We start from the raw sequence: 9,589 nt of genomic DNA on the forward strand, positions 1-9,589 counted from the left end.
CTGAAAATTACGCACGAACGTTATATTCATCCAGTATCAATTGCGTCGTAAATGTATTTTATGGTAATTGTTTTCGATTTTTATATTAATTAACTCTAACATATATTTAAAAGAAATCAATTGGGCATAGTGATTGTTATTTCTATTGTATATTTTTCCTGTTGTTCGTTCAGTGATCGAGGAAGTTTTACGTAAAGCGGTTTGTTATTCCGGCCAAAGAATTAAAATTAATTCCTTAATAATGATATAGCAACGATTCACCATCTTATGTGTCGTGTCCGTTGTTTGTAATTTGCTCCAATTAACGTTGCAGTTGTAGTTTATGGTCTTAAACCACTTGAAATGTCGTAAATGTGTATTCCTGTGATTTATTTTTTGTTTAGGCTAACTTTAAGTTGTTATGTTCTGTTAACAAATGTGCTTAGTTCTTGTAACTACGTCTGTAATAGGTAAAATGGATTCCACTGATAAAGATATAAAAGAGCAATACTATATAGAGCAGATGGCCGTAATCGGCAAGATGCATAATATGCAGTGGCTGAAAAGTAATTCTCAGTTATCAGGCCAGTACGTTTGTATCTGTTTTATATATTTTAGTTTATTTTATTTTCATTATGTTAGTATTAATTCCTTTTATTGTATACTAATTTGTATGTATAAATGAAAAATTTATGAAATCAGTGTCAAGTACAAATCTGTTCATTACAGCTTCAATGTATTCTCTCATGGATACAAGAATTGTATTGTTAGAATATAACGTATGTTACTTCATGGTAGAGTCTTCTATGTCCGAAGAAAAATATTCACTAATGTAACAAGCAAATAAGATTGTCTTTTAATGTTTTGAATATATCTTCTTTGTATTGTAGCACAAAAGTGTATCCAGATGGGAAAGAATTAATAAGTAGTCCATTGAAAGCTAAATTAAGTGAAGGAACAAAAGAATGTACTATTATTGTTTCAAGTAGCAATGCTTCAAACAGTCCTGAGTTAAAGAATAATGATCATATTACAAAGGAAAATATAAATAACAGTAATATTGTTACAACTAATAATACGCTTCAATCTACTTTACAAGTTGTTCAGCCTTCTGAGAAAAGTAATATGGAAACTATTTGGAGTAAAGATGTTAATGTAACTAGTACATTGTTCCCAAATTCTCAGTCTTTGGTCGTACAAAGACTAGATGAGCAAGAAATGGTGAACAAGAATTTGCAAGAGAATATTGTTACTGTTCAGTTAGAACAGCTTAGTTTTAAGGAAGAAGAAAAAAGTAAATCAGAGGAGTCATGTAATGAATCTCATAATGAGTGGTAGGTAAAAGACTAATTTAAGTAGCAATATGTTATGATTTGTACAGTTTATTATTTCTACAACTAGGGGTACCATTCGTCGTAATATCCCAGACTCGACAAAATCAGTTCCTGATGTAGGTAATCAGATCAATTCTAAGCAATGCCACGATAACAATAATAATAATGCAAAGTCTAAAACACAGTCTACATCAGAATTAAAGAAAGGTATGCAAAAAACAACTACCAAAATTAATACTAAGAAGTGTAATGATCAGAAGACCAGGAAACAAGCAGGTGAGATTTAAATGATTCTGAATTAAGTCAACAGTATTCTTAAGTTACAATTGTAACAAGAAAACGTTTCTTTACTTGCAGGAAGTTCTTTAAAAGAGTCTTGTACTATTTCTAAGCAGGGTTCCAAAGATCAAGTTGATTCTTTAAATTCATGTAGCAATGATAAAACTTCAACCTCTGGTGTAGACTCAAGAAAGACGTCTGTATCGCCGGCTCTTAAATTTCATGATAAATGTAGTAAAGTTAATGGATGCAATAGACAATTAATTACGGGAAAGGGGACACCAGTGAAGGAGCAACAGTTTTATAAACAACAATTTTCTACACTTAATGATTCTGCTAACAGAAACAAATCCTCTATGGACGGATTAGATGAAAAAAGCAAACTTCAGAAAAAAAATACCGAGGCAGACGAGACAAAAAAGTGTCACAAAGTTCAAGTAATTCGTACTCAATCGTATAATGTACAGTATAATAGGAACAAACCATTAGTAAAGCCGCAACAACGATATTTAAGGAATGCAGCTAAGCCAGAAGAAGAAAATTCTGTTAATCGTACGTCTGGTTTTGATAATGGCATCGGTGTACCTAATACAACTGAAAATGTAACAAAAAAGAAATATGAGAATCAGCAGTCCGCAATAAGTAAGCAAACTAGCGATACGCAACTTACTCAGAGTACATCAGGAAAAAATTCCAAAAATTTTAATGTTTTAGAATGCAGTACGAGTGAAAGAACATTAGGGAAGACATCAGGTTCTGTATCATGTAGAAAAAATTATCAAAGTTTATCTAACACAAAGACTACTGTTGATAGAAATGTAAAAGAGGATCAAGGGTGTGTGCAAAAATTCAAGAAAGATTCTTATGTTTATAGACGTACTTCGGGCACTGTTCAATCTTCTATCAAAGAAACGAACGGGAAAGAAAAACCGGACGATTACAAAAAAAGTGTCACGGAGAATAATTCAACAAAGGATTATAAAGTGAGTCAAGCTGAAGGCTCAAAAATAACTGCATTTTCGCATAAGGCAACCAATGGTGCTAGTAATACTAATAAGACTGATACATCAGATTCAGCTATTGTAAATAATGTACAGTCTGTAAAATCATTGAATTCTTGTTCGAGTAACAAAGACTCTGCTACTATAAATACATCTGTTCTTACATCGCAAGAATCACAGATATTGCAAAATTCTTGTAATGGAACAGAAGTACAATTTACAAAGACTGAACAAGAACATACTAATAATTATAATAGCAATAAGACTAATACTAGTAATTCCGAGACAAAATCAGTTAAATTTTCTGATAATATTCAAGAAATTAATACAATGATGGATTCTACACCGTCATCGTACAAGGATAATATTGTTCAGCCACACGGTATCACTACAAATACATTTTACTCTGATTCACAATTAACACCTAATATAGGCAATGCTCAAGAAACAGAGAATCACCATAGTGTACAAAATAAAAGTTATTTCGATAATAATAATACTCATTACACTAACACTTCTACCGCTGTTCAGAATTCTGAAAGGGACTTGTATCTGCTGGATATAGCGTACCAGAAACCAGAGCAGCCGTCGCATGTGCCTCCGGAAAACGTATCGCCACACAATAATTGCAACTCAGTTATTCCAATGAGCAGTGGTTTACCTTATCAGAGCATATCTGGCATGTATTTAAATCAATACAACAACGCTAATAATGTATCAAGAAAACCGGCTGACAGTACCATCGTCTCTCAGAACGTATTAGTGCCGAATAGCACTTCCTACACCATGGAACATCAGAACATTATGCAAGGCGAATCTTCCAACACCCTCATGCATAATCCTCAAACTTCAATCTTACCGCCACCGGGTTTTCACAATCATCCCATTGCTGCTCAGCATAATCAATGGAATTTACCGCTTCCAGATATGGTACTCTTTGGAAACATGATGAATCCAGCACATTCTTTGAACATGCAAATGCAAAACTCCAGACACTTGTGCGGCACAGATTTCAATAGTATCCAACAAACGGGCTACATGCAGCATCCATTGTTCTACGTGCCGCAGTTATGCATGCAAGGCTGGAACCCATTGGTGCAGTATCCAGCACCTTTGTTTCAAAATCCCCCGTACACCAACTGCAGCACCTTTACGAATCAAGTGTTGCCGTCGAATACCATGGCGGACACTATCAACTGCTCTATACCAACGTCCATGCAGAACAATCCGTACAAACAATTCCAGCAGATGCAACAGTTTGAGAGTAATCCGAACTTTTCTGTCCCCGTGAAGCTGGACAATTACATGGGAAACATGCAAGGTTGTAGATCGAACGCCCGGACGAAAGATAACACTATGGTGGACGTTCATGGAAAAACTAGCCAGTATCGGGCTCCCTTGGCAAACGATTATCAAAACAACTGTTCTCAAGATGGCCAGACGATGGTACCGTATTCGTACGCTGTCACGATGGATTCCGTTGCAAGGAGTGTACCGTCAAATATGCACATGCAACTAAATCAGAAGTATTCGCCGCGCGTTTCAGCTACTGCCAATTATCAAAGAATGCCGGAGACTTGTGCAGCGTTTCAAACCAATCAGAACTCCGGCAACAGAAGGGACGACTTATCGGGAAACGATTCCGAGTGTATACCGCCGATGGTGTCGCCGAAAGAATGCATGTATTACGGAGTGAATTATTCCAAGAAGTCGGATGTTATTCAGAATTCGTCTTTGCGTTCAGACACGAAGCCCGTGGCTTACATGCCACATGGTAATGCGCGGCAGTACGTTCCTCAGTTTCATGAAAACCCGGCTTATCATGTGTCGCCGAAGGAGCTCTCGCCAAGGGTAATAACAGGCCGTAGCATACGCAAAACAACGGAACAATAGAAGGCACAGGAGACAGAGTAACGAGGCGACAGTACTAAATACATTGTACGATGTATTTCATAGTTTTCAATTTAAATCGTTGCAATCGCACGGTACAAAGGTCGTTGCACGTTCATCTTACGATTTTATATCCGTTTCTATCATCGTTACCTCTATATCTATGTACAAGTAATATCGTGAAAGACAAGTTTTTTAATTGATCTACTTTAGACGTACACACGCATTCACGTGCATCGTACTTATAGATGTCTGGCATCATTAGAGGGTAGAAACGTTTTCAAAGTTGAGAAGCTTTAAAAGAACTTTATAATATTGTAACTGCCAGTTACGTGCGGATAGCCTCGTCTCGTTTTTTCCTATGGTATAACAAGTGTGTAAAAGTAGCAGATCTATTTTCTAGATTCTCTTTCGAATATTTATATCAGTCATTATTCTAACTTAGATAATCGGTGTTACTCGTTACTTGGATTCTATAGAAGTACCTTTTAATAATAACCCGGGGGACCGTTTGGTATTCCCAGGAGTGCAGATTTGTTAAGTTCCTACGATCGAAAGTATTAATAACGATTTAACATTTAGTTCGTGTTAAACGGGGAAATTTTCAGTTTCCTTCTAAGAGAAAAAGTAGATAGTACAAAAAAAAAAAAAAAAAAAAAAAAAAAAAAAAAAAAAAAAAAAAAAAAAAAAAAACGAAAAAAAAAACAAAAGTGAAGAAAGTTCGCGTGATACACGTAAATTTAATCGTTATCCAATTGTGATTTAAAAAGTCTTTACGATCCATATAAATCTAAAGGAGTTTAATTTCCATGACTCGATGTCGAAACATGATTTTCTTTGCTTAATTTTCTGTTCTGTTTTGCTCGTTCTTCGACTTATTTGGAGGCAAAAGCATTTTATATAACGGTTATACATTCGAGCGTAACGATTTATTTTTGTTTACATATTACTTATATTGTTAAGAAATACCATATAGTTTATTTTTCGAGGACTTACAAGTTTTTACAAAATAAAACGTAAACTTTGCCGAACTTGGTAGATGTTACATACAACTAATTATAATTATATTTATAGTATATATGTATATCCCCCTCGACATATTCTGGTATGCATTTATAACCACACAGTATTATTCCTTCATTCGTACTAAGAAACTGCACCCGTCAATAGAGTCTCTTTGAAATCGGAAACGAGGAGAAGCAAGTAATTTTCTTATGAATCTATATCATTATCCGTAAAATGTTACAAAAAAGAACGTACGAATTATCATATATTTCATATACAATAATATATACATCGTAAATACGTGTTAATGTTCATTACGATTTTATACGATATCGTTGATAGTCCTATAACTCGATTTTCGATATGTATTGAAGAAAACAAATGGGAGAAAAATGCGAAAAAAAAAAAGGAAATGGAAAATCTGTAGGAATTTTTTCGCACATTCATTATGGTCTTACATACATGCTTAGTAATATTTCATTTCATGAATTTTCAATCGTCTAACGTTCGGATCGTTTTCAGAGTTTGGTGCTCGTATGTTCGTTCTTCGGGCGACTAGGATTCTTTACATTCGTCATGTCTATTATTTCAGCGGTGAGCTCCAGAGTTCGTTTACCTGTACTCAATTCTTTCAAAATCGCCACGAGCTCCGAATCGGTATTGGCCACCTTTATCGTTTCCTCTGACAAAGATTGGACGCTCTGCAGAATTTCTTTGGACGGCCGCAGCATTATTAGCCTATGATTTTTCTCCTTGAAGTCTCTTATCACTGTATTCAAGCCCTGTAAACGTTATCATATATACATACAGTACAATTCAACGAATAGAACGAAACGAAATTTGTTCAGTCTGTCCTGGATCTTGTGTCTTCTAGCGATTTTTTGAAGAAATTTTATCGCCCATAACAATGATTGCTATAAAGAAACGTCGTATGAAATTTATAATTATGAATGCATTCCGCAACGAAGTTATATGTAGGAGCATTTTGTAGTACAGAAGAATGATGAAAGTTTCGAAGAGGTAAGATACCAGGACAGACTGTACTACATTGAGAACATTGATGCGTACATGCGCCGCGGTGAAATCAATTTTATCGATATGCTTGCAGTCTAACACGACGATTTTCGAGTTTTTGAAGGTTTTCAGTAGCTTATGCTGATTATTAGCCAGGTTCTCGATTAAATATATCCTGAGGTAATTCACCGCTGGGAACAGTAGTCCGGCGCTGGGTCGCACGAGGATATAAGTTAACGTAGGGGTCTGTAACAACGGGCATAAACACATTTTTAAAATAGCAATCTTTAAAAAACGTCTTCTTCGTACGATCATTGTTATGTATTTACATTTCTGTATTCGATATATATTGTCGGCCTGGCGTTGAAATAAATTAATATAGCCAGATCAATGATCACTCCGATTAAAATTCCTAGCTCCACTCCGGCGAACAGACACGCGAAGAATGTCGCGAAAGTTGGTATTAGATCGCGTTCTGGAACGATTGAATCAACGTTATTTCAATTTGTTTATTTTTAACAATGATTTATTTTTTAATTTATTACTTACTGCTGCATCTCCAGATCGGCCGTATTATCTTCACCTCGACCATAAATATCACAGCGCTAATTATCACAGAGCTGAGCGTCGCTCTTGGGATGTAGTAAAAGTACGGCGTAAGTAGACTTAAAGCAAAAATGACTAGAATACCTACACGGATTCGGACGAATTTGTTCAATTACTTGTTTTTTATTTATTTTATTTTAGTAATCCTGAAAGCTTACTTTACCTGTGTACACACCGCCCAAAGGGGTCCTCACGCCGGATGCGTTGTTCACAGCGCTTCTGGAAAAGGAACCGGTAACCGGCATGGAATGGAAAAACGAACCTGCTATGTTGCACAAACCCAATGTAAGCATTTCTTGGGTGGCATCCAGTGTTTGACCGCGTGCTTAAGTAATCGATTAGTTTCTTATTTTTAATGGTGCTTTTTCGTTGTACGCACAATCACTGCCAGTGGTGGTGTGAAACTTACAGAAAGCTTTGGCTATTGCAACGTTCCCAATGATCGATATCAACGGAACGATCAGAATACCAGTTCCTAAGTTCTTGCATATGTCCATGAAAGTCTCGGTCTGATTACCAGAAATCCGAGAATATGGCGGCGGTTCTATCGACGGTAATCCTGAATCAATGTGTCCTGTAAGGATGAACGGTGCTCCGCCTCGAATTTCATAAATATACGAGATCACCGCGCACAGGACGACGACAATGGCATTACGACCGGTTCCCAGGAACCAGATAGATTTCTTTAATATCTGATTCGAGACCTTGGCGTCTTTCAGTTTCTGGAACGATAAGTGAATACAAAAACCGCGCTCGAACCACTCTCTCTCTCTCTCTCTCTCTCTATTCACACGACTTCCTCTATCAATTTCCCCGTTTTTGTTTTTTACATGTCTCTTTGTAAGAAGTAGTTCTGCTTGCGTGGATGTACACGGTGAATTACCTTCAGGGTCAGCAGAACTAGAATGCAGCAGCAAGACAAGATCAGGTCAGGGATCCTCGTGCGACCAATGTTGCTGACCAATTCCCTCCAAATCTCCACGAAACTTTCCCCGTGGATCCTCAAGCCGAGCAAACTTTTGATTTGACTGCACGCGATGATGAGACTGGTTGCTGACGTGAAACCGGAAACGACTGGGATCGAGACAAATTCGACCAGGAATCCTAGTCGTAGTACACCGAGAATAATGGTAACGCATCCGGATAAGAAGCACAGAAGAGTCGCGTATTCAGGAATACCTCTGTAAAACATAGCACCGAAAGTAAGAATAACGATACGAATAATATTTTAATATTCTTGATTGTCAAATTTACATAACACTGGCTCGCTTTACGTTTAGGAATTTCTCAATTACACAGATCGACAGCGTGATAATCGCAGCCAAGGGACGTTCTTTCAGCCGTCATTGAAGCATATTGCCCGCAGCAATGGTCCCGCGATTAATGGACACAACCGAAACCCCGTATACCATTATAGTCGCTCATTCACCGCTCATGGACGTGAAAAAGCCACCGACGTGTTGGATTCTCGATGGTCTCTTACCTCGCGTATGTGTACGTTAGCAGAGAAATCAACGCGGTCGGGCCAATATTGACTTCTCGACAGGTTCCAAAAACAATGTAAACGAAACTGCCTGCGAACGCGCTATACAGCCCATATTGCGGTGTTAATCCTGCCAGTCCGGCGTAAGCGATCGCCTGGAATTAAAGTGGACGTCGGATAGAAACAGATCTCTGTGATATCACAGACACTGGGTATGATTGTTTCATTTCTAGTAACACGTTTCGCGGGACTGTGGCTTGTTATATTGCAATTCTGGACTATAGGTTGTATTTTTTCGATGGTACCTGTGGTATTAATGTCAGGCCCACTGTCAAACCGGCAACCAGGTCACCGAGCGCGTCTTTTGGTCTATAGAGGGGTAGCCATTTTAGAACAGGGATTCTGTTCTTCAACAGCTTCTGAAAGTTCAATCCTGTCATCTTTCGGGAAATGAACCTTTTGCGTTTCAAATATTCTTTCCTAGTACATCGTGCCAAACTTAGAATTCTGAAATCACACAACCACAAAGAGTAGCGGATAAAGGTAATGATCTGTTTTTAGAAGAATCAATCGTTCGATCGGTCGATCACCAGCTAGGGATCCTTGTTACGCAATGTGAGCCGTAGTCCCATTAACCGAACACGCGACGTACTTTCAATTCACCGTCGGTTAAACTGAGCCGGGGCAATTAACGGATCTTCTAAGAAGCAATTAGCGAGTGATTTTCGACGAATAGAAGGTGTCACCTGATCTTTCAGCCACGTGAGATCGATTTAAACACGTGATTGTCCGGTTTCGTGTACTCGACGCATAACCCACCCGCGTTTCACTCGTTTCACCAAATAGACTGTACTATATGTACAAGTATTCCTTCGCGATTGTAGAATAAAAAAAGGTATTGAAAATGGCACACACGACTTTTGTGTGGATGATCAAACACACGTTGTGACCACTCTACGTTTCTGCTTCTGTAAACTTGCTTTCTCTTTTATTCCAGC

The 9,589-nt window shown here is 37.6% G+C and overlaps 2 protein-coding genes across 2 annotated transcripts; one reads left to right on the forward strand and one right to left on the reverse strand.

The window, feature by feature from the left end:
- The first annotated feature begins 454 nt into the window (after positions 1-454).
- Positions 455-4,703, forward strand: LOC107191837 (probable serine/threonine-protein kinase DDB_G0282963). Its single transcript, XM_015580972.1, has 4 exons — positions 455-567; positions 870-1,313; positions 1,381-1,589; positions 1,671-4,703. The coding sequence occupies exons 1-4, from the start codon at positions 455-457 to the stop codon at positions 4,484-4,486; spliced, it is 3,582 nt and encodes a 1,193-aa protein (XP_015436458.1). The 3' UTR covers positions 4,487-4,703.
- A 1,178-nt stretch (positions 4,704-5,881) lies between these two features.
- LOC107191855 (sodium-independent sulfate anion transporter-like) lies at positions 5,882-9,031 on the reverse strand. The gene is made up of 9 exons (XM_015580993.1): positions 8,897-9,031; positions 8,592-8,746; positions 7,992-8,289; positions 7,518-7,830; positions 7,272-7,433; positions 7,052-7,192; positions 6,832-6,977; positions 6,557-6,748; positions 5,882-6,270 (listed from the first exon to the last, which is right to left on the reverse strand). Exons 1-9 carry the CDS (start codon positions 9,029-9,031, stop codon positions 6,007-6,009), a joined length of 1,806 nt encoding a protein of 601 aa, XP_015436479.1. The 3' UTR covers positions 5,882-6,006.
- Positions 9,032-9,589: the final 558 nt, after the last annotated feature.

The sequence above is a fragment of the Dufourea novaeangliae genome, unplaced genomic scaffold (assembly GCF_001272555.1).
Source record: "Dufourea novaeangliae isolate 0120121106 unplaced genomic scaffold, ASM127255v1 scaffold270, whole genome shotgun sequence".
Taxonomy (NCBI): Eukaryota; Metazoa; Arthropoda; class Insecta; order Hymenoptera; family Halictidae; genus Dufourea; species Dufourea novaeangliae.

What these genes read in the sequence shown, in the direction of transcription:
- LOC107191855 (XM_015580993.1), bottom strand. Translation starts at nt 9,031, where the DNA reads ATGACAGGATTGAACTTTCAGAAGCTGTTGAAGAACAGAATCCCTGTT. An exon ending in TAGTTCTGCTGACCCTGAAG is followed by an intron (nt 7,831 to 7,991) that starts GTAATTCACCGT and finishes TTATCGTTCCAG; the next exon opens with AAACTGAAAGACGCCAAGGT. An exon ending in GCCGATCTGGAGATGCAGCA is followed by an intron (nt 6,978 to 7,051) that starts GTAAGTAATAAA and finishes CAATCGTTCCAG; the next exon opens with AACGCGATCTAATACCAACT.
- LOC107191837 (XM_015580972.1), top strand. Translation starts at nt 455, where the DNA reads ATGGATTCCACTGATAAAGATATAAAAGAGCAATACTATATAGAGCAG. An exon ending in AATTCTCAGTTATCAGGCCA is followed by an intron (nt 568 to 869) that starts GTACGTTTGTAT and finishes TTTGTATTGTAG; the next exon opens with CACAAAAGTGTATCCAGATG. An exon ending in GAAGACCAGGAAACAAGCAG is followed by an intron (nt 1,590 to 1,670) that starts GTGAGATTTAAA and finishes CTTTACTTGCAG; the next exon opens with GAAGTTCTTTAAAAGAGTCT.